The following is a 26,061-nucleotide window of genomic DNA, read 5'->3' as shown; positions in this document are numbered from 1 at the left end:
CAAATGTTTCTTTGATTTTCCTCTATGCAGCATGTACCTTTCCTAGGGCCATACAACCTTCAACATCCTTGCACATCTCTTTCAGTCATTCTTTCTTAGCTGTCCTGCACTTTCTATCTACTTCATTCTTTATTTGCCTGTATTCTTTTCTGCCCTACTCATTTTTTGCATTCTTGTACTTTTGTTGTTCCTCAATCAGGTGTAGTATCTCTTGAGTTATCCATTGTTTCTTAGATGATCTTTCCTTTCTTCCTAACTTCAGCAGCCTTACTGATCTCATTCATCATGACTGTCCATTCTTCCTCTACTGTGTTTCCTTCATCCTTTTCATTTAGTCCCTGTGTTACATATTCCTTGAAACAATTCCTCACACACTATTTTCTTTCAACTTGTCTAGATCCCATCTCCTTGCATTCCTTCCTTTCTTCAACTTCAGATGGCATTTCGTGACCAACAGGTTGTGGTCAGAGTCCACGTCTACTCCTGGGAAAGTCTTACAGTCCAACACCTGGTTTCTAAATCTCTGCCTAATCATAATGAAGTCTCTTTGATAATTTCCAGTGCCTCCAGGTCTCATCCATGTATACAGCCGTCATTTGTGATGTTTGAGCCAAGTGTTAGCCAGGACTAAATTATGATTGGTCCAGAATCAACCAGCCAGCTTCCTCTTTCATTCCTTTGTCCCAATCCGAATTCTTCCACTGTATTACCTTCTCTATATTACATTATGTATGTATGTATTACTTTCTCTTCCTTGGCCTATGACTGCATTCCAGTCTCCCATCACAATTAGATTCTCATCACCTTTTACATATTGTATTAAATCTTCTATCTCTTCATATATTCTTTTGATTTCTTCATAATCCACTGAACTCGTAGGCATTGAGACCTGCACTATTGTGGTGGGCATTGGCTTGGTGTCTTATCTTGATCACAGTTATCCTTTCACCATGCTGGTTGTACAGGGAGGTACACCTCAACCCCATGCATTTAAATGAAGCGCCTTGAAGAACGCTATCTAACACACAAAGTTGCAACAGCTGTTTCAAGAAGTTGGGACTTTTTTCCAAAGATGTCCCTATTAAAGAAACTGATGTCATGCACTCTGGTGCAAAGTGGAACAACTAGAAATTTAAAGAAATTTTGTGTTTATAGGTTTTCTGAACTGAATTGACTTTCTTTGTTTTTGATATTTCTAGGTTTTCAACTCTTCTTACTCATCCCGCCAATGTTGGATTCTGGCCAATCATTAATTTTGTGTATTTATTTTTCAGCTAATTATATTTCTCTTGTACATATTTTATTTGCCAATCAAATGAGAGGGTGTGTCTGGTTTTAGTCCAGAGCTTTCTCAAATCTTCCTCTTGGGTATAAAGCTGACACCTTTTTGAGTTAACTTGTCTTATTGATCATTGTGTTATTGAGTGTGTGTGTTAAGAGAGGAGGTGGTGGCCTCATCCATTGGCAGGCAGAACATCAGCTAATGTAATGGCCACCATTTTTCTATCTCAGTAGTTATCTCTGCAAGCTGACTCAAAGGGTAGGTTTCCAATCTATTACTATGAAACAGTCAGTTTTCTAAAATGTAGAATTTCTTCCTTCTCATGTAAAAGTACAAGTAAATCAAAAGTACTTAAACTGAAAACTGGGGATAGAGAGTGTGTTACCCTCTCGAATTCCCCTTCAATTAATCTTGAGGTGACTATGATTTTGTAACTGTTTTCAGTATTGTAAATTGTAATTTAACTTGTCCATCTAGTCACATCAGTAGTGTGGAATTAGCCTCTGCATCGTCGGGCCACAAGCCCAAGTAGGATTTTAATCTTTGATTTCAAGGAGCGCAAGTGTCCGCCTCCATACATTTTGATTTTGAGGCCAGTAATTGAACCTGTTGCTTTCCATAAAGGCCCAGTAGAATGGGTACTCGATACCCACTGTATTATTTCTTCCATGTAAAAGAAAATTGATATGATACGGTATTGTTAAATGTAGGTTATGCCTAGAGAGGCCATAAAGTGTAAATTTTATTGAGCTACGATGCTCTAATCTCTTAACTGAAAGGTTACCTTTGTGTAGGCTGTAAGGGTGTGGGAGTGTAGTCTCTTTGGTATAATTATTGAGCATAGAGGCTCTTATCTTATAAGGTAAAAGATATTTCTGTAAATACTGAGTGGTGCCTTTGGAAGGTCATAACCTGTAACCGTTGGAGCAAAGTGCTCTTGAAAATTGTGTTTTAAATATCCTGTAAAAGAAATTGGGAGATTCGTTTCCCTGACTATCTGTCTAAATGCAACATTAGTGATGTAGGGTCTTCTGTAAATAGGGAGCTCAAATTGTAACTAACCAGTACTAGGATTTTTGTTTCTCTAATTTGTACAAAACTAGCTCTGTTCCTGAAATCTTGTTGTTTGTTAAACTTAATATCTGAAAAGAAATATAACCTTAATTTTTATTTTAAATGAATCTTTTGACTGTTGTAGATATACTTATTCAAACCAGCACCTTCTTTCACCTCTCTGTTCCATGAAAACACGGTAACACTGGTCATAGTAGCTTACCCTCTGCCCTGTTTTCTTATTCATTATTAAACCTACTCCTGCATTTCCCCTGTTTGATTTTGTGTTGATAATTCTGTAGTTGCCTGACCAGAAATCCTCTTCCTGCCAACGTACTTCACTTATACCAACTACATCTAACTTTAGTCTATCCATCTCCCTTTTCAAATTCTCTAATCTACCACAGCGATTCAAACTTCTAACATTCCACGCTCCAACTCGCAGAATGTCGGTATCCATCTTCCTGATGATCGCCCCCTCTCGTGTAGTCCCCACCCGGAGATCCGAATGGGGGACTATTTTACTTGGGAGGAAGCAATTATCAGTACATCATTCATACAGAGAGAGCTACATGTCCTCGGGAGTTAGTTACGACTGTAGTTTCCCGTTGCTTTCAGCCATGTAGCAGTATCAACACAGCTAAGGCCGGGCTGAGTGGCTCAGACGGTTAAGGCACTGGCCTTCTAACCCCAACTTGGCAGGTTCGATCCTGGCTCAGTCCGGTGGTATTTGAAGGTGCTCAGATACGACAGCCTCGTGTCGGTAGATTTACTGGCACGTAAAAGAACTCCTGCGGGACAAAATTCCGGCATCTCGGCGTCTCCTAAGACCGTAAAAGTAGTTAGTGGGACGTAAAGAAAATAACATTAAATTAAATTAACACAGCTAAGCCATGTTAAGTATTATTGCAAGACCATATCAGTCAATCATCTAGTCTGCCGCCCTTGCAACTTCCGAAAGGCTGCTACCCCCCTTTTGATGAACCATTTGTTAGTCTGGTCTCTCGACAGATACCCATCTGATATGGTTCCACCTATGGCTCGACTATCTGCTTCATTGGGACACGCAAGCCTCCCCACCGCGGCAAGGTCACATGCTTCATAGGGGAGGGTATACCGGTATTGCATATTTATCTTTTCATCTAGAACAGTGGAGTTAGGAGAACCAATATGAAGTCGTACTTGTATGATTACGAATAATAGTTTTTTCCAGCACGTACGTTGCGATAGTTCCTCAAATTTATTTTTACAAATAAATATAGTTAAAAAATATACCGGGCGAGTTGGCCGTGCGGTTAGAGTCGCGCAGCTGTGAGCTCGCATCCGGGAGATAGTGGGTTCGAGCCCCACTGTCGGCAGCCCTGAATATGGTTTTCCGTGGTTTCCCATTTTCACACCAGGAATATGCTGGGGCTGTACCATGATTAACGCCCGCTTATTTCCCACTTCTAGGCCTTACCTGTCCTATCGTCGCCATAAGACCTCTCTGTGTCAGTGCGATGTAAAATAAATTGTAAAAGAAATTTAAAAAATAATTTACGCATGCGATATTTTGGATGTTGCCTAATGTAGTTAACAGCTAACGACGCCGGTGCCTGGGTGCACTGTACTCACCGAGAACTCACATCTGTTGATAGGATACACGTTGATGGAGGTTCCATGGAAAGCATGCTTCTCCAGTTTGGAGTCCATCAAGTACGTTACAGAGATGTTGGGCATCTCGAAGGCCGCCGATATGGTCGCCTTCTCATCATCTAGGTCGGTTTGAAGGAACCGCAGGTACTCTACAATGGTGTCAATACTGTTGACGATCCCTGACGAGTACGTCACGTTTCCTCTTAGAAGTATGCCGTCTTTGGTTTCGCTGCAAATGAACAAACCAGTTTTAAACTAATCTCCATTGAACTGCATTACGTTATTATCATAATAATAGTAATAACAATAATAACAATGTGCAGGGACTGCGTCAGAAACAAGGCCGCAGGTTTTTCGGGTATAGAATACTGCGCATGGGTGTTAAAAATAAGTGGATGCGCAGAATTTAGGTTTGGAAACATTTTTTTCCTGGGTTTTCCTTTTGCGAATGTTGTCAAATGACATTACAGTAAAGCTCCGCTTTACCCAACTGATGAGGTCAGATCCATTTTAGATAACACATTTTGTCGCATAAACCGTGGGAACTATCGTTAGAGCGAAAAGGACAAATATTCTGCTCCTATATGTATGCAACATTGTTTAAATTCAAAATAGACTTTATTTAAATACTAGCTGATGTGCATGCGCTTCGCTACGGAATTCTATATTGTATGCAGAATGCTAGGCAAAGTAGTGTACATGTAAGATTTTCTTAAATTGCATAACTCTTAGCGCTACCTGCGAAAAGCGACGGGCAGGTCGCCGTTCGTCGTTTCTCACGTGTGGAGGAAAGAGTAGTTGAACCTGAATAATTACGCCCACATACTGTACATACATTGCAAGATCTACAAGTGTACACACAAACTGCACAATTATTTACTTATGGATGAACCCACTCTTTACTTTTACTTTCCACAGAAAAGGGAAATCTCGGAACCCCTCAATAAATGCAGATAAAAAGTTTTTGACCATGTGACCCTGACTACAATGCGGTGGAAAGACAGTACTTCACTATCTTCGCGGAGACTATAGACTATAGACTAGACTGACCGAGCATTTGGCCTGCCGATAGACCGTGATTCGAGAACAATTACACACATTCGTGTGTGATTCACGGCGTCTACTCACTGTTGTGCTGTCTGACCTTGAATGATATTTGGGCAGACTCATTGGATTTCCCTCTTTTCAAGTAATTTATTATATTTATGTTAAATTGTATAGTTTTGAAATTATTGAAGGAAGTTTGGTATCCACTATTTTTTTTTGAGAGACACGGATTTTTACTGTGGGATCAAATACTGGAAAAATTGTTACGGCGGTATAAGAAACGAAGGATCTCTGGAGTAGATGGAGATAGTAAAATTAAAATAATAATATTAATAATCAACATACCGGTACCAGTATCTTAAAAACCGATAAATTATGTTCTTCTCAAGATATTTTTATCTTTTTTTTAACAAACATTAATTAAAGTGAGAACAAACAAATGTATACTATGAGGATAAATAAATATGTTGTATCCAGTATTCGGGAGATAATAGATTCGAACCCCACTGTCGGCAGCCCTGAAAATGGTTTTCCGTGGTTTCCCATTTTCACACCAGGCAAATGCTAGGGCTGTACCTTAATTAAGGCCACGGCCGCTTCCTTCCCACTCATAGCCCTTTCCTGTCCCATCGTCGCCGTAAGACCTATCTGTGTCGGTGCGACGTAAAACAACTAGCAAAAAATAAAATAAATAAATATGTTAACCTAAAAATAACACAAATAACAATAATAAACCGCATTAACCAAATATAATTACAGCTCGAGAAATATACAAACACTAGTTCTTGAGGAACGAATATAATCCTTGGAAACTTAGCACACATGCAGTAGTAATCTACATGCAAATGTAAAACATTACCTTGAATCAAAATAAAAGAAAATAAATCTACTTTGGGTTAGACGACCCCATTACTTAGAACATAGGCTATCCATATGCTAATAGTGATAAGCAGAAGTTTACAAATTTATCAAGAAACATTTCCAACTAGAACATAATAGCCCAATAGATGAGATTTACTGGCAAATGATAATTAAAGGAATAGATTGCCTCCTCAGGAAGAGTAGAGGTTTTGAGTGTAGATTATACAGAAATCCGAACAGCAAAATACGCCGCAATCCCCTAAGTGGCAATTTTTCCCAATAAAACAGGTGCTAGTCTCACACTAAATGTGGCCGACCAAACACTTACGTCCAAAATACTAGAAAACATACATTTATATAAAGGCCCTCCATAACTTTAGGTACAGGTTTCCTAGGAAAAGACTCGGAATTTCCACTAACAGTACATCTCTATTTTTTTTAAAATCATCTTTGGCTCAATATAACTGAACTGTGGCTTCTGGGATAGCTGCGAGCATTGGTTATGTCGCCAACGCCCAGGTTTGGATAAGGCATTTGATTATTTTATTAGGCAAGGACAAGTCAGGCAGCTAGAAAAAAGAAAACACAGGGTATTACAGAAGATTTAGGTTGACAGGAGATACGATTGATATCTAATGAGGAATTATAGAGCAAGTTAGAACCAATAAGGGTAACATGGTCAATTAAGGAGAAAATGTTACTGTTCTACGGACACATATTTCGTGTGACTGATGACTGACTGAGTAAGATCAGTCATTTTCTAAGACGAAAGGCGACAAAGTCGAAATGGTTTGAGAAATGCGAAAAAGGATCTGAGTCAGATCGGCAACCCAGAAAATAGCAGTAACAGGGATCAACTTAGAGTGTTGGTCAAAAGCTGGCTGGGGTTTAAAGTGAAACTAGAGCCAAGAAGACGAAGGGTGCGTGTGACAGAAGAGCGAAAGAAGTCACTGATTGTTTAAACCTATTTAAAGGATGGGCAAAATAAAACTGGCCGGGGAAATATTTACGATAGGACTGGGGTGGGATTGACCTCTGTTAGTAGGCTACACATCACATAAGATGCTGGAAATGGCCACTGTTGACGTTGATGCAGCGCTGTGCTTGATTTATCAAACTGTGAGACACGCGTAGCAGCTCTGCCTGAGGGATAGCAGTAAGAGCGTTTTCAATGTTCGGCTGTAGGTCTTCGAGTGTGTGAGGATTATTGGAGTACACTTGACCCTTCAATTTGCCCCACAGGTAAAAAAAAAACACAGGGAGAGTGATCAGGCGATCTAGGCGGCCACTTGATCGGACTGTCTCTGCTGATTGCCCTCTCCTCACGGAAAACCTCATGCACTTGTGACAAGGTTGTCAGGGCGGTGCGTGCTTTTGCTCCGTCTTGATAAAAAATATGCATACAGTCGTTTATTTTCTGTAAGTTGATCCACATGTGGATTAAGCAGTGTCTTGACTGGGAGCAGTTTGGTGAAAGAATCATGTTATGATACGGACACCAGACATTGCACACCACGCACCAATCTTGAGATTATGAAACGGCTCTTCGACGTACTGATGGTCATTTTCTTTTGCATAACGGCGATGAACTCGGGACGGAGCATGCGGGAGATGTGCATGCGCAGACATGTGATAGCAACCGATTGGTGCATCGTTCCAGCATTTCCTGTGATGGGCAGTTCTCCTGTTCATTAACAATGGTCAATTCTATGTTAGTCTTGTACATATTTTCTGGGCCAGTTCTGTTTTGTCCACCCGGTATTATCAAAATATGACCAATTACAGAATGTTTAATCTTTTAAGAAATGGCATCATTATGATACTGACTAAATTATAATTTCTATGCTTTTTGCCTTTTACATGTTCCTGATTTCCATTTAAATGTTAGTAACTGATGACCTTAGGAGATACTGGCAGGATGCAGAGCCGTCAGATGAACAAGAACATTGAAAATCAAATTTTAACACGCGGTCTCTGGAGGTTAAACTCGAATGTACAAATAATAATAGTCTAAATAAATCAAGACTTGATAAAGTAGGAAACGTGGCAGTGAGAGGAAAATTGAAAGTGTTTGAAAAAGTCAAGGAAGCTAGACTCAGATAGTGCGGACTAGTCAAAGGAAGCGATCAGGAATATCTAGGAAGGAGGATGCCGGAAATGCTGGGAACAGAAGAAAGAAGTAAGGTCCTTCCAGAAGACGACAATCAAAACAGCATGAGCCTACGGGGTCCTGTGGAGATGGTGCTGGACAGGCCCTTATGGAAGAAGAAAATATGCTTCAGCGGCCTCACCTAGTGGTACTTATTATGCTAACTACTACTACTACTACTACTACTACGCGATCTTCAGTGGATATGCCCCAATTAATTAGGATAACAAGAAAAATCCAGACAAGGTCTGGGAATTCTGGTTTTTGTTTGATAAGGAGTTTCTGGAAATCCCCGATCATTAGGTCAAAATACGAATGGGTGCCTGCAATGCAAAGGTCGGAAAGGATAGAAAATACAGGAAAATAGTTGGCTGCTAACCTGAGCATATCAGAGCTAACAGAAATGGAGAATGGCTTATTGTAGTAAAAGCATTCAATCTCAAGTTGATGTCCATTCAATTCAAGAACGTGTATATATCACACCCTCGCACTGTATTCACAACTACGAGATGTTATTATTATTATTATTATTATTATTATTATTATTATTATTATTATTATTATTATTATTATTATTATTATTTCATTTGTATTTTTATTCTTAATATCTGAAGCTGGAAGTTTTCACTGTTAGATATTAGTAACTTTTTGTACAGGCAATTGGTAAACACACAGCTATTTCCAGGTTTGGAATAACAAGGAAAACGTTTCGAGTCATGTGGAGAATCCAACCTGACACATGAGTACTCACACGCCAGACTTTGGGCGTGGTTGAGTCATAAACACGTGTACCAATGTTACCATGGCACTGGATATCTCTGGCTTACTATTGGAGGAACTTGGATATCGAGAAGTGGTGGGGAGAAGAAGTCTACAAAAACTTCGAAGGATGCGGTCCAGTGGACAATTTATGGAGGGCAATTACTGTGAAGATTAACTAACGAGTGTACGTCTGATTATGAATGAAGTGAGCAGTGTTGTTTACTTGTTAATACTTATACAACTCTTGTGCTAAGGTACTGATATTGGTATCCATATCTTATGGCAACTTTCGTTAATCTTGGCCCGGTTTCAAGGCATAGACTAACAGCGAGTGTTGTGAAAGTGCCCCTAAAACCAAGTGTTGTTATCAATGATAAAGAAGTACAGTATCAAAGTGATATACCCTGTGTTGGTGATAGGCGGCAATTTGTGTTGATACACAGAGACAGTGAAGGGTATTTATCCAAAATATGTTTTGTAACTATTGGTCATCGGGCTCACTATAAATGGTAGTTCAGTCTTCACTTTCGTTTCCCACTGCATTTAAAAACAAATGTAGGATAACTGTATAAATATGGAGTCTTCCAGCAGTATTTTGTGTTTGTGTATCGTATGCATATGTTGGTGTGTTGATGAGGTCCTCATGCACAGATATTATTCATAATATAGTCAGTTATTTTAGAATCAGTGAAGTTATTGATGAACCTAGGTGCAGTTCCTAGCTACTTAGTCGTTTTCAGAAGGTAAGGGTAAGGCCTGAAGCAGATGTACCAGTACGCAGCTTTATGTGTACACCCTGGGAGAGAGAATTATTATATTCTATTAAAATTCGAGGGATCCAGTTAAGTGAACTCTGGCGCCCTTATTACGGACATTTCGATTAATTATTTTGTTATATTCAAATATTATATTATAAATGGCACCCAACAGTGAGGCAATGGTTATTAATGGTTATAGGAAATATTACAAGGTGGCATTCACCAAATCCTATGTTGGGTGAATTTCAAATAGATCACGTAGCCACATCAAGCCTGATGGAAATCTTCTGTGTTGAAGTACAAGAAAGGGCTAACACAGATTCCAATCATTATCTGATTAGTGTCAAGATAAAGTTTATTCCAAAGTCCATCAAGAAAGATATACCGTAGACTGACGAACTGAAGGTAAACCAGGAGTTTGTTGAGAAGTGCCGACATGAGCTTGAGGCTTCGAATTGAGACGAAATGGCCAAAAGGATTCAAGAAGCAGCTAAAAAGACTATAAGTTTTGCCAAAGACACACATAGTAGAATGGCGATTGCGAAGTAGCCTTGCAGAAACGATCTCAAGTATGGAATAAGTAGTGTTCTAACCAGAAAAATTTCGAAGAGTTCAAGGAACAAAGGAAACTCAGAGCAAAAATCCTTCGGAATACGAGGAAAAAGTACAAAAAAGAAACGCTGCTACACATAGAGGACAATTTCAAGAGAAAAACAATGAGAGATTTCTACCGAATATCCAAGAACAAAATCAAAGGATTCAGCCCGGAAATCTATGTTTTAAAAATGAACGAGAGAAACTCATCCTTGGTAGCAGGAAAAGCTACGAACACTTGGCTGACTATTTCCAGAAACTTCCGAAAGGTGAATCTCCTGACGATGAATTGTTCTTTGGAGAACCTTTGTTTAAATTAAGGGATTTACTCTTACCTATTAAAGAAGAAGTTAAATATATCATTAAAGGACTAAGAAACAACAAAGCTCGGTGGAAGGACTCGATTACTGCAGAGCTATTCAAATATGCTGGTGAAAATGTGGTGAGTAAATTAGAGGAACTATTTGCCCATATTTGGGAGAGAGAAGTAATCCCAAATGATTGGAAGAGTACACTCATTCACCCTGTGCATAAAAGTGACAGCATACAGCTACAAAATCCTATTAAAAGCCTTGCAACACAGACTTGAAACAGAGAGGTATATATCAGGCAGAGTTCAGGAAATGCATTCGTGTGCAGAGCAAATAGTCTATATATCCCAAAATCATTAATCAAGGTAAGATCAATGAGAAACCAGAAGAGGAAAATCTTAACCTTTGTAGATTTCAAGAAGGCATACGATTCCGAAGATTGTGGACTGCTCGTGAACGTTATCTGGGAGATTGGATCTAATGAAAAATCTTTGGCTATAATAAATTAGAAAAACCGTCACAGACACATTCATGGCCTCAGGCAAGAAGATAGCCTTTCTCCACTTCTCTTTAATTGAATCATGGAAGAAATTTTCACTTGCAAAGGACATGAAAAGGAGGGTGAGGAGTATGAAGATGGCCTTCCGACTACGGTACCCTTTGAAACCCACAAGTCCAAATCAATTTCCATTCAAGCCAAATTAAAAGAGTACTGCACAGTGGTCAGAACGGAGTGCCTTTATCACTGCCTTCGTACTTAGCCTACAAGGAATACAAAGCCTGCCCAATAGCCACTCATAGCTGTCCGCCCTGTGGATGCTATATTTGCCGCTAGAGGCGCTGCAATTCAACCTCACATGAACACTTCGGTTGGTGGTATTTCTACACGTTGTATGCTTACTGGTGGTGTCCACTACGAAAGTTGAATGTTAATACAGATAGAAATAATGAAACTCAATAATGATTTTGTTTTGGTCGAATCCTTGGCTGAATGGTCAGCGTTGAGGCCTTCGGTTCAGAAGGTCCCGGATTCGATTGCCGGCCGGATAGGTGATTATAATCACGTCTAATTAATTCTTCTGGCTCGGGGACTGGTGTTTGTGTTTGTTCCAACACTTTACCTTTCATATACAGACAATACACTACACTTCCAACCAGCACAGGAACTTGATATAGTGATCACTAGACCTCGGATTTTTAGGGGCGAAAATGTTATTTTAGCTGCCTAAAACGGACTCTCAAATAGTCTCTACAATATTTTTAGGCAGCTGCAGTTTTACGTATCTTAATATGCATTATTTAAAATACCATGTTGATTTTGCTAAATTGATTATAATTCGTTATGAGGAAATATAAAACAAGTTTCACTCACCTCTTTGCTGCAAACGTCACAGAATATAATTTTACCATCCTATGTGAAATGCGTAAACTCTTGTAAATTGAGGATGACTTGGAACCTGACACTTTCGGCTTAATTCACACACTAAGCAAACGGGAAAAGAGTATTGTTAAAATACGTCAGTTATATTACAATGGTGTACTGTTGCATACCGTTTTTTAAACAAGGCTCTAGAAATAAAGTTCCTGGAACTAGTTTCCATGAATTCCCTTGCCAAGAGCCAACTAGGGAATTATGGATTAAAGCAATAAGCAGATAAGCTGTGGTACAGTAAATACGCAGACAGTGTGACGGCAAAAATTAGGTTACTTGTTATTATTGCTCCTGATCTGATGATAATAATTTCCTTATTCGGTTGTGTACATGTCAAGAATGTGTGGATAAAATTAGTCGTATCCAGAGTCCCTTTCCACTAACGTCATTAATAAAAATCAAAGACAGAGGTAGTCTCACGTCTCAGGTATCCAAAGCCAAGTTTTGTTTCACTGCTGATGAAACCGGGGCAAGTAAGGGACGAAATGTTATCGGTAACGCTGGGCAGTCCAAAAATAGCACAAACATTAACCCAAATACTGTTGCCACATGTTGCTAAAAATCCTATTCTACAGTGTGAGAAAAGTGATCATCCTGAGGAACTAAGCAGAATAATATTGCAGAAGTTTCTGCGCCCCTCTGTCACTAACTACGCTAATGGCATGACACATGAGTATAGCCGAGAATACTTCTTGAGAAGAAAAACAATTTATGAGGAGAAAATATCAAGGAAAATGGTTAAAGTCGTTCCTTTTCACTGAAAATCTACGGTGCAGTAGTAAAAATATCTAGTGTAGACCTTATATCCTTTTAAATGCCAGACAAATTTCGACAGGTATGTGTGTTATCTGAAATGAAAATCCATAGCTGAATTGAACTCCTAGGGGTAAAAGGTGAACATTTATTATTTTCTACTTCATTCTGCTCAGTAACGTATATAATATACAGGAAGTATAGTGTAGAGCTAAATTTGTGCTGGTTTTAACTCCCATTAGTAATGCTAGTGACTACTGATGTGAGGTGGTATACTAGCGCTACAGTGGTCAAGACGCGCACTGCCAGGCGGACACTGTTACTGAAGAGAGCACTGCGAGTGAGCAGGCTTTGTATTCCTTGTAGGCTAAGCTTCGTAATACTGTATACAGGCCGTACTGTAGAAAAACGCGCCAAGCCCATCAGCTGATCAACTGAGGCGAGCTAAGCGAATGTTACAAATTGTACTTGTGAATGTAATTCATAAGGGTTGGGGGTATTCTTTGCATAATTGTGTCTTTAAAAGACAGACATTTATGTTTAAGTATATTGCATGTTGTTTCTTTAAATTTATTACATCAGTATTTACGTAAACAGGTTTTTTAAGGCGATTGAGACCTCATAGTAGAGGCGGCAAACTATCGATAGTAATCGCATCGATATTTTCCGATATTATGAGCTCTACTATCGACAGTAATCGATAGTTTTCAAAAATTGGAACGAATCATAGCATTATGCCTAAAAATACAGAACATTTATTGAACACAATCCATAAAAAGTCAGTAGAAAGCACAACTATTTCATGCTATGTAATTTCTGAAATTCAAATCGGAATCACTCATAAATCTCTTCAGTGGCACGTCCGAGACAATCTCGGGTTCCACGCGCTTGTCCATAACCCGATCGCCCGAGAAATTCTCGTTCAGCTGTAGTGTTCATTTTGCGATCACCAGACATATTCTCGGGTATTGTAACATCTTTGGAATTTTTTTTACAGCATTTTCAACAGATAGCAGGAGAGTTTTCAGTTGGTTTCATGAAGTCTTTGACCTAAAATGTGCATTATCTTCTCTCGCCTACATACAATCTCTGACAACTTATAAATACCTCTTTTTTTGCCCCGTATTGGCATCAGTTCAACTAATGTTAGGTACTGAAGTCGGAGGTACACCGAGATACTTAAATGAACACCTATGAATTGTAACAAACTCATCACCAATTAACTGCAAACAGCTGTACAATTTCTGTTTGCGTGAAAAATAAGTCAATAGGGAAGAGGGGGAAGTACTATCGTTGACTATCGATAATAGGCAACTGACTATCGATGTAAGACGATAGTGGTCGCTATCGATAACTATCGATAACTATCGATAGCACTATCGATAATTTTCCGCCTGTACCTCGCAGCTTAGGTTAGGTATGGCATCTTCACGTGGTGAGTAATATAAAATCAAGGGACGAAATACTTCTCGTGGAATTTATTCATTTAATTGTTATCGTATAACACGTTATTGTGGAAATATAACGTGTTGCAAATTTAAATACAGTGTGTGAAAGTTCGCAGTTGCCAAAATACTACTATACAAGTAAATATACATTAACTAGCTGATGTACCTTTACTTTGCTATGGAATTCTACACTGTATACAGAATTGTATGTTAGGTAGAGTACACGTTGTGGGCAAGACTGTTTTAAATTGCATAGCTCTTAACGTTAACTAGGAAACGCGACGGAGAAATCATCAAACGTCTTTTCTCATATGAAGACTGCGTTAGGGAATTTTCATTGTAATGGTAGGCTCGCTTGCCTACCATCAGTCACAATCAGGTTGGATAATTGCATTATAATGGCAGACACTCATTTTCGACCTGCCTTTCTATATCCTCAGAAAGACTGTCTTAGTGGTTTTCCCCAACTGAAAAGAACATACGTCATTACAATGACGTCAGTAGGAATGACGCGAGTAAAAGCAATGATTTCACATGAAATACTCGATCAAATGAAAAACCACATTTTCTCACTTTTAACGAAGAGTACTACGCTGCCAATCTAACAGTCCAGAGTCCCAGAGCTGGAAAGACCAGGCAGCAGACAGCCGTAATCGTTGAACATTCTTAGTCTTTTTCCGAAGGGGAGGGGGTCGAATAGTGGAGAGTCCCAAGGCAAAAACTATGCCTTTTTACTAATCTATTTCCCAGGAGAACCCGATGAGTCGGAAAATCTCAGTTCACTATGCTGGCGGTGGATAAACCTATCTGACTTGGAGACAATTTTTTCCTCCAAGCCAGGGGAGAAACCCCCTCTTCACTGCTAATTTTGAATAAAATTAATGTAGAATTTAATAAAAGTGAAGAGGAAGAAGCTCTTTTCAAGAAACGGCTCTTGGGTTGAATTTTGAGTTATTTAGCGAATTATGGTGCTATAATTTGGAATATGCCTAAATTGTAATTCTAGACCAGGTCATACTACGACTACTATTAAGTGAGCCTCTGCCTTAAGAGTGCACACTGCTCATTCAAAACAGCGCGTCAGAGTAGGGATCGAGCTTGCATCCGGGAGATAGTAGGTTCGAATCCCACTATCGGCAGCCCTGAAGATGGTTTTCCGTGGTTTCCCATTTTCATACCAGGCAAATGCTGGGGCTGTACCTTAATTAAGGCCACGGCCGCTTCCTTCCAACTCCTAGGCCTTTCCTATCCCATCGTCGCCATAAGACCTATCTGTGTCGGTGCGACGTAAAGCTCCTAGCAAAAAAAAAAAAAAAAAAAGTAGGGATCGAATAGTTGGAATGCTATGATGAATCAATGAGTTACGTACCAGCAGTACGGTATCAGAAAATGTATGAACTACAGGAATGACATGCTAAAGAAGAAAGTTTTCTAACTCCCAGCTATTTCTTGCCAATATTCAGTCAGGCTGTTATACTCGGTACGCAGCAGTAATCCCATCTATCTGAGTTGAGCGGCAGCATAAGGGACAAAGAACATCGCCACAAACAATGGTCAATGTAATGTTATTGTTGATCAATGTTATGCGCTTTCAAAATTGAAGGCCTTCACATTTAGTTTTCGTCCGACTCTGAAATACCACTCTTTTCATAGTCGGTACGATAAAATTGAATAAAACATAAATGGTCGGAAATTGTAATCTCTGCACCTTTTGTTCTGTAGTACTTTTTGATAGGACCAATAACATAGGTATTTAAAAATTAAATTTTAGGCGCCTTCCCATAAACTACAATTTCATACAGGGCGAATAAAATTGTTTATAAGTTAGACTGTAGTTTCTTATTCGCCGACTCTGTATACCGACTTTCAATAAATTCTGTTTACCTATTTTCTCGTGGCTCGGCGTTGATATGGACTTGCCAACAAAAATACAAATTCATGAATATCTGTATCAAAACCGGTACGGTAACAATGTATGACGTAAATGATCGAAAATTTAATTCTATATAACTTTAGTTATGTAATAGTTATCGATACGACCACTAATGATATAAATATTTGGGAATTAAATTTTAGGCCTTCCCCTAAACTACCATTTCACTCAGCGTGAGTAAAATAATTTATAGCCTGGATTGTAGTGGTTCATCCCTCGACTTCACATACCGATTTTCATTAAATTCTCTTCAGCCGTTTTCTCGTGATGCGTGTACAGACAGACAGACAGACAGACAGACAGACAGACAGACAGACAGACAGACAGACAGACAGACAGACAGACAGACAGACAGACAGAAATTACGAAAAGTAAAAGGTGCATTTCCTTGTTACTATGGATATGGCCGATACAGAAATACCATTCTTTTCAAATTCTGAGGAATGTACAGAATTTTTTATATATAGATATTTTCATTTTCTTCGTATTAGGCTAGGTTTTATTAAAAAACGAAAATACCTGTTACGAAAAATAAAGGAGTATGTTTCACTCATTTTCCAGAGCTGATGATGAGTTCTGCTTTTAACTTTCTTGTTACACAGATTTACAGTTGGGCGTTTTATTGTTGATATAGAACAAGCATAAAAGTGGACAGTAACCAACTGAACCTACATATGGTCATTTCTAGGGTTAGTAATGTTGAGGACGAGCAAAAACAATTCCTCGGCAATTTTCGTGGATGTGGGAAGTAATTAACAGATCTTGCTGGTCAAAGCATTAATATTTGGGAAATGATACAAATGTTTGCGTGGAACAAAGAGTCTCAAGAAAGTCCTCGAAGGATAGTGCCAGAAGTGTCAAGAAACAAAAAATAATAATAATAGAAACAAGAGAGGTACTGTATTTATGGTCATCTAGTGGTATGGAGGTAAAGTCTAATTATTATTATTATTGTATGTTTGTTGTCTCCATATTTGTATTAATGCATAATAATTATTTGTTGGGTACATTGACGAGTAAAACACCCAAGCTTTGACCGCGTAGATCGCACACAAACTTACTTCTCCTAGAATTACATAGACCTGACTTACGAGTTATGATGCGATTACAGGTGTTAGTGATCTCACCTGTAATATTAATACAACATTTCTGAATATTCCATAATTATAAGGTAAAAATCTATCATGTCCTTGCATTGCACGGGTCGGACAGTGGAAACAGTTCTCCTCTTTGCGTGACGTCATCGGAGCTACAGTACGGCCTGTATATCAGGAAGGCAGTGTGTAAATTGAGTGGAAACACTGACAAGGGTGGCAGACTCGGACCTTGAAGAAAAGAGAAAGAAAATTCCCTCGAAAAATCCGGTGAAGATCGAACCCTGTAAAACCATCGAAAACATACGACGACGATGAAGAAAAGGAAATTAACCTTATACAGACACATTACAATAATCAAAAGAGGTTGCCCAACAGAATACTCCTTAAAAATGGAAAATACAGCCTGGGTGGCTTACATGGGTGCACAAGGACCTAGTAGAAGTCGGTGTCAAGTATGAAGGGATACAGGACAGAACAATATTTAGGGAAAAGTTTGCAGGAGTGAGGGACCCACCCAAAAAGCTATTGGCCAAGCCACGGAACATCTCAGCGGAAGACCGAGAGAGTGCAAAGGGAAGGGCATTAGTCTGCATGGCAGAGGGTAGGTAAATTGTGTAAACGTGGCCGTCAGATGGGCGTATCGAATAATAATAATAATAATAATAATAATAATAATAATAATAATAATAATAATAATAATAATAATGTGGGCTTAGTTAACGCGTCTCCCCCTATGGTTAGGGGCCGTAGAATACATCCACGATACTCATTGCCTGTCGTAAGAGGTGACAATATGGAGGACACCTAGGGACTCTCAACCTGAGTGTAATTTTGGTGACCATGAGGCTGCAAGCTGGGACTGGAATTGTTTTTACATTGCCAGGCTCCTCGCTTTCATCTTTAATATCCCACTTCCTTTGATCGACTCTTGTTTTCTTCCGACTCTGACAGTATTATGTTAGTGAGACCTAAGGAATTTTTGATATGCACGCCCTTTTACCAATACACTCATTCTTTAAAAGACATAACCTATTCCATTTTCTTTTCCGAATAGTGAAAGTGTATCAATGTCAAATTGCACGTCTTCTTAAAAACATAATCACCACCAGCAGCAGCTACTGTGTGCAGGCAGTTTGACTTGATGCCTTCTAGGCTGCCTCCTTGTCAGTTTCTACGTTCCATTTCGCTCTACTAGATGCGGAGAAACACGTAATCTGTTTGGCGAGCTCCTGATGAGTTCTAATTATAACTGTCGGACAAACACCGGAGATCTTTTACAAGTCGACATCGTACGACATGAAGTGTCGAATCGACTTATTAAAAAATCCCAGTTCCACTGCCAGGTTTAAAACTGCTGTCTTGGGATCCAGAGACCGATTGTAGCATTGATCCGATCCACCAGAAAAGACAATGCCATGCCATTTATTCCTATTTTGTGTAATTCCACTGCAGTTGTAGACATCGGTGGTGTACAGATAAAGTAGTATAAGTACAGGACGATTTGAAATAATGCGCCATGCTCAGTTTATATGTAGGCCTAGTGTATGTAAGCTCACCAGACAAAACATTAGTCACCCCTGGAGAAATCATTACAAGCATCATTTAATTCCGTGAAACTCCGCCTCTGGACTTGATAACTGCCTGGATTCAGTTAGGAAGTAAGTCCACAAGTTTGTGCAGGTACGTCGCATCCAGGTTAAGCCACTCGCTGAGGACCTGATCGCGTAGTTTCACCAAACTGCGGGGATGCTGGTGTTGGCGTTTTACGCGCTGTTCCAACTTGTCTAACAGATGCTCAATAGGGCTCATGTCAGGTGATTTTGCAGGCCAATCGAGATGCACTAGAGTGGGGGAGCGCTCGTAAAACCAATCGCATAAGCGTCCAACCCGATGAACTTTGCTGTTGTACTCTTGAAAAATCGGGGTATCAATAGCATACTCATCATGCAGATGTAGACTGAAAGGCAACACCTGATCATCCAGAATGTTTCAATAAATAGGCTGGTTCATGTTAGTGGTCACCTCAGTGAGCGGGCCCAATCCATGATACGAAAAAGCAGGTTCGATCCTGGCTCAGTCAGATGGTATTTGAAGGTGCTCAAATACGACAGCCCCGTGTCGGTAGATTTACTGGCACGTAAAAGAACTCCTGCGGGACCAAATTCCGGCACCTCGGCGTCTCCGAAGACCTTAAAAAGTAGTTAGTGGGACGTTAAACAAATAACATTATTATTATTATTATTATTATTGATACGAAAAACACCTCCAAAGTATCACAGACCAACCTCTGGTTTGAACCTGACCTTGCATACATCCAGGATGAAATGCTTCATTTGGCCTTCGGTGAACTCCACGAAGTGCGTCAATGGAATACAGGCAAAAACGTGATTCGTAAGACCACATTATATTCCGCTACTCAACTACTGTCCACGTTCGATGATTGAAGACGCACAGTTTCATGTGCCTGTGTGAGCAATGGCCTCTTGCGTGGTGACCGATGCCAAATGTTCATTGCATGGAGTTCCCGTCGCAATGTTCTCTCGCTAACAGATTGGGATGGACATTCATTTACTGACTGCAGCAATTCCTGTCAAATTTGGAAGCGATTTTGATTCACAAGCTGTGAAACGCAACTCCGGTCCCTCTCAGCCAGGATCTTTTGCCAACCACAAGTCTAACCTTGTATTTCGTTGCCACGTGTAGTACTCCCTGCTTGTAGAGACGTTGAACAGTCCTCTGCAAACACCAACAAATCCAGCAACTTCACGCACCGTATGGTCATGAGCACGGCCAGGCCCGATCGCCCCTTGTTGCCACTCTGTCACATCTTTACATCTACCCATGTTGACAAACACTGTCCGCTTGAAACATCAATTCCTCACAGATAGCTACTTCCTTATGCTCACGTATAGGCAGCGCGGGTGAGCACGGGACTCGTTCGCTGAGCCATATGTACAGGCGGAACGATCCATCTGTGTGTGCGTACTAGGGTGACAAATTTTTTGTCCGGTAAGAAAAAGAAAGAGAGAGAGAGAAGTAAAGAACATATGATCCACTGGGGTACCCGTACGAGTATTTATGATGTGCCCATACACAAAAAATATGTGTCCCCTCGCTCGATGGTGTGATGTGGACGGTGAGTTGGTCAGACTTCTACCCGATGAGCACCAATGTGTCTGTATGAAAGAATTTCCACATAATGGCACGCGAACGGCAAACAAACTCACTTCCTCTGCTATTACGCGCCTGAACTGGTGGCAGTGAGAGGAACTACTCTTTATAAATAGAGTGGTGCAACCTGTTACCTCAGCATGGCTAAATGGTTAGCATGTTGGCTTTCGGTCCCACACGCCAATATTATTACCTCGGCGCAAGCGCTACAGTCAAATTTTCACTGAACACTAGCAGATTGTCTTAACAGTAGTGCTGCCGCTGTTTATGTATCAGAGATCAGTTTTGTGTATTACTTGTGTGTTGGTTAACGGAACTCTAGTTCTGTACAGAAAAGAAATGCATCCAAAGAAATTAGTGAAGTTATCCATTCACAGTGCAAGAATATCCTATACAATCGATTAAAAAGTAAAGAAGAAGAGTCGCCAAACCTTTACAAAAGAGTGCCAAGTTGTATGTAGAAATGAGAAGATAGTACGCAACACAGTTAGGCAGTATGCAAAACCAGATAAGGACCGAGGTAACAATTTAATTCCAGGTAATCGTCGACCATGGGGGAAGAACTCCATGACTAATAAAAGTAATATCCTCGCAACATTTCGTGTTTGGGATCAGCTTAACAATTAACTTGTCTGAAACATATGTTTAATAGTGACAAAAATATGTGAATTTTTATTAAACTTTAATACATTTAATTTGCTTTAATGTTACTGATATGAATAAATAAAGTACAGATAATTGTTTTCCAAGTTTTAAGAATGTTGGGTGTAGATAGATGTCCTTAGTCTGATTGGTAGTTTGTAGGGAAACAGTGAGTCTGGTTCTGTGTTCTGATTTCAAAATGTGCTTAGTCCAAAAATTATGACTCAGATAAGTGGATCCAACAAGCACCACACCAAAAACTTTTTAATATCTTTGCACCCTGACTAACCGAAACACGCCCTTCGTTAAAATACATTGAAACATAGTTTAACAGATAGTATGATGCAATCAAAGATTAGCTTTTAATACTGTAGTTCTTAAGGGCAGTCATTATTGGAAATTTTGAACTAGTCAGATTTCTAGCTGCCACCGCTGAAGTTTCACCTCTAATACATCCCACTAAAACTACTTCTACGGTTTTCGGAGACGCTAAGGTGCCGGAATTTTGTCCCGGAGGAGTTCTTTTAGGGACCGGTAAATCTACCGACAGGGGGCTGACGTATTTGAGTGCCTTCAATCAAAGCGGACTGAGTGTGAGTCGAAACTGCCAAGTTGGACTTACAAAGCCAACGCCTTAACCGTTTGAGCCTTTCAACGCGCCACTAATGAACACACCACACAACATTTTGAGAATATTGATCAGTCAGTTTTTCTACAGACGCTCATTTTTTAACTGCATTTTACCACGCAACACGGAAAATGTTCTTTACGTTACAATGTTTATTTTTGAAGTTGAATTAGACCGCTGGTACATACACATAATATTTACTCTGTATTTTGTTTTCAGGCAAGAAATATAGAAAGTAAACATTTTCTATTTTGTCTTCCTTACAAAATGTGAAAGAAAACAAGAGGTTCATTGCTATTTTAAGGAGCAAAAGAGGTAGTAATATTCCAAAAACTAAACCAAACTCCATGGCACTACAGCCCTCGAAGGGCCTTGGCCTACCAAGCGACCGCTGCTCAGCCCGAAGGCCTGCAGATTACGAGGTGTCGTGTGGTCAGCACGACGAATCCTCTCGGCCGTTATTCTTGGCTTTCTAGACCGGGGCCGCTATCTCACCGCCAGATAGCTCCTCAATTCTAATCACGTAGGCTGAGTGGACTTCGAACCAGCCCTCAGGTCCAGGTAAAAATCCCTGACCTGGCCGGGAATCGAACCCGGGGCCTCCGGGTAAGAGGCAGGCACGCTACTAGTAATACAGTATTCACTTGATCATAATAATGCATAGTAACTTTTGACTATTGTACATACTGGAATATTTCCTGAACGTTTCACAAGAATACGATAGAAAATGTGATGCAAGGACCATTTTGTATACGTCCATATTAGGAAGTAAGAAAAAATTGAAGGCGTGGAATTGCTCCTTAAACACAGACTTGCTATTTAACATGACTACCTCCTTTTAAATGTTTAAGCCTGCAATACCATACCTTTTGAACAAATACCATCAATATTATATTTATTACTGTACATAAACTATGCTTGCATGTGAAATGCTTTGTTATTTTAATATTTTTATTATGAATTAGAAATTAATCATCAAAACAACAGATAAATATATACATAGTTATTTTACAATTACCGATAGCTCTTATGGCGACTAAGAGACAGGAAAGGCCTAGGAGTGGGAAAGAAGCGGCCGTGGCCTTAATTAAGGTACAGACCCACCATTTGCCTGATGTGAAAATGGTAAACCACAGAAAACTATCTTCAGGGCTGACGACAATGGAGTTCGAACCCACTATCTCCCCGATGCAAGCTCACAGCTGCGTGCACCTAATAGAAAATACACTGACTGACAGAGCAAATACAACACCAAGAAGGAGTGGTCAGAACTTTATGCCAATTGCAGGTTAGACTGACGTCACTGAGGTATGCTCATGATGTGAAATGCGCCGCTGTGCTGCGCACGTAGCGAACGATAAATGGGACACGGCGTTGGCGAATGGCCCACTTCGTACCGTGATTTCTCAACCGACAGTCATTGTAGAACGTGTTGTCGTGTGCCACACGACACGTGTATAGCTAAGAATGCCAGGCCGCCGTCAACGGAGGCATTTCCAGCAGACAGACGACTTTACGAGGGGTATGGTGATCGGGCTGAGAAGGACAGGTTGGTCGCTTCGTCAAATCGCAGCCGATACCCATAGGGATGTGTCCACGGTGCAGCGCCTGTGGCGAAGATGGTTGGCGCAGGGACATGTGGCACGTGCGAGGGGTCCAGGCGCAGCCTGAGTGACGTCAGCACGCGAGGATCGGCGCATCCGCCGCATCCGCCGCCAAGCGGTGGCAGCCCCGCACGCCACGTCAACCGCCATTCTTCAGCATTTGCAAGACACCCTGGCTGTTCCAATATCGACCAGAACAATTTCCCGTCGATTGGTTGAAGGAGGCCTGCACTCCCGGCGTCCGCTCAGAAGACTACCATTGACTCCACAGCATAGACGTGCACGCCTGGCATGGTGCCGGGCTAGAGCGACTTGGATGAGGGAATGGCGGAACGTCGTGTTCTCCGATGAGTCACGCTTCTGTTCTGTCAGTGATAGTCACCACAGACGAGTGTGGCGTCGGCGTGGAGAAAGGTCAAATCCGGCAGTAACTGTGGAGCGCCCTACCGCTAGACAACGCGGCATCATGGTTTGGGGCGCTATTGCGTATGATTCCACGTCACCTCTAGTGCGTATTCAAGGCACGTTAAATGCCCACCGCTACGTGCAGCATGTGCTGCGGCCGGTGGCACTCCCGTACCTTCAGGGGCTGCCCAATGCTCTGTTTCAGCAGGATAATGCCCGCCCACACACTGCTCGCATCTCCCAACAGGCTCTACGAGGTGTACAGATGCTTCCGTGGCCAGCGTACTCTCCGGATCTCTCACCAATCGAACACGTGTGGGATCTCATTGGACGCCGTTTGCAAACTCTGCCCCAGCCTCGTACGGACGACCAACTGTGGCAAATGGTTGACAGAGAATGGAAAACCATCCCTCAGGACACCATCCGCACTCTTATTGACTCTGTACCTCGACGTGTTTCTGCGTGCATCGCCGCTCGCGGTGGTCCTACATCCTACTGAGTCGATGCTGTGCGCATTGTGTAACCTGCATATCGGTTTGAAATAAACATCAATTATTCTTCCGTGCCGTCTCTGTTTTTTCCCCAACTTTCATCCCTTTCGAACCACTCCTCCTTGGTGTTGCATTGTCACTGTCAGTCAGTGTAATTCTTACTGTTGCTGTTTTTAAAATTTACAAAAATTTTCAGTGTAGTTCAACAGATAGCTGATCATCTGCACAAATCACTAGTAGAGTACAGAATGCAGCACAGTTTTATCATCTTGCAAGACAACTTCTTTGGGATTAACAAGTTCCATTAAGATCAAAATTAGTACTTTACAGGAGCTTTCTTGTATTACTTACCACAAAGAGTCTAGAAACCTGCATCCAAACCAACAGAAATATCAGCAAACTACAAGCAGTGGAAATTAATTTCTTAAGAACTATAATTCAGAAAATGAGGAGGGAAAGAATAAGAAACGACGAGATAGGCCAACTTGTCTAAGTGAAAGAGTCCCTTAGTGAAATCTGTGTCGAAGCCAGGCTGAAATGATTTAGTCATCTCGAAAGGATTGACTCACAAAGAACAGCTAGAGCGTGGTTTGAGAAGGAAATCGAAGGCAAAAGATCAAGAGGTCGGCCAAGCAACGGATGGATCGATCAAATTAGAAATGACGTAGCTGGACGAGGTCTGGATTTGTAGCAGGTTATGGAAGGAAACCTGTACATGGATATAAGTAAATGAATTTAGACCCAGCCCGTGCCCAAGAAGCCCATGCTTAAAGATAAATTCCTGCTACGTCACATAGTCGAGAACGTGTTGAAGACTTACTTGAAACTGAGTGTGAAGTCACTAACTGGCAGGTTGACAACTCCATAATCTTGAACCTTCTGGTTGAACGCCTTGAAGACATCTTTTAGGTAGGCTTCGACGTCCAAGAAATCCTTGCTGCGCTGGTGTCTGGTTCCACCTGAAGCACACACAACAATCCCCTCATATTCTTACATTTAATGCCTAATCAATAATAACGTTTAATAATTCAAAACAAAGCTGCACACGACAGTAGAGCCACCATGTTTGTGCCACTTGACTCCTTGGAACAATGTTATTGCACCTCTGAAAGTCAGTTTTGCTTCAGAGCCACAATGTGTTGATGTGTTGGCATAACTCAGTAAAGTATGAGGGTTGTTTTAGGTTGACACCGTATGAAAACCTCAAGGTATATTTTCCCGACCCACTTTTCCGGCCTGTAGACTGACAAATGAGAAATCAAATTTTCATCTGGCGCGGTTAAAAATTGTACTCTAGCACTCGTCAATGTTTGAACTGAGCATATTAAAATATATTTATCTAAAAATTAAAAACTAAAGGCTGTCTTTGGAGGTTTCTATTGAAATAAGAGACGTGTTTTACAAAATCAAACCGGGAAAATGTACTTTCACTATATTTTGTTGTATAGTTTTCTACCTGTAATTATCCATCTTAACGGCGTCTGTAAAAGTAGCAGCTGATAAGGTGATGTGACTCATATCCGGGAGCCTAGCCATAGGGGCGTAGGCGATTTCAGAACTGCGTGAGGAAGACAACGGGAAACAACCGCATAAGCAATCACCAGGAAAATCTTTAGCATGACTGGAAAAATTATTGCCAATCCTTCCAGTCCTCGGCAGCACTTTAGTGGACGTAGGTTGCTAAGAATTTCCGAGCCAGTCATGAGAAGGATAGCAACTTGGGTACGTAGCTTTTACCGGAGTGGAAAAAGATACAACGCTGTCACGGAAATGAAAAGACTCAAAATCGACAGTCATGGAGTCAGTGAGATGCGTTGGCCCCATTCAGGAAAATGTGTAGTCAATGGATATCATGTGTATTACAGTATGTGGAAAACGATGGTACTCACCACTTCAGATGTGGGTTCTGTAGTGCATCCAGGTCAGTAAATGCGTGAAAAAATTTGTGTCCATATCGGACAGAGTTATTTTCTTACACCTTAATATGCAGCGTATCTTACTGACC

General features: G+C 40.6%; 1 protein-coding gene across 1 annotated transcript in view; it reads right to left on the bottom strand.

Annotated features, from left to right (window-relative positions):
* The window catches only part of LOC136867211 (uncharacterized), a 106,199-nt gene that overhangs the window by 9,725 nt on the left and 70,413 nt on the right, over positions 1-26,061 (bottom strand). The window contains exons 2-3 of the mRNA XM_067144343.2: positions 24,877-25,015; positions 3,950-4,199 (exon numbers count right to left, since the gene is read on the bottom strand). Coding sequence (XP_067000444.2) covers positions 3,950-4,199; positions 24,877-25,015 — 389 coding nt within the window. The remainder of the gene's footprint in view (positions 1-3,949; positions 4,200-24,876; positions 25,016-26,061) is intronic.

The sequence above is a fragment of the Anabrus simplex genome, chromosome 3 (assembly GCF_040414725.1).
Source record: "Anabrus simplex isolate iqAnaSimp1 chromosome 3, ASM4041472v1, whole genome shotgun sequence".
Lineage (NCBI taxonomy): Eukaryota > Metazoa > Arthropoda > Insecta > Orthoptera > Tettigoniidae > Anabrus > Anabrus simplex.
The sequence above is the reverse complement of the archived record's forward strand: the minus strand, read 5'-3'. Positions and strand labels throughout refer to the sequence as shown.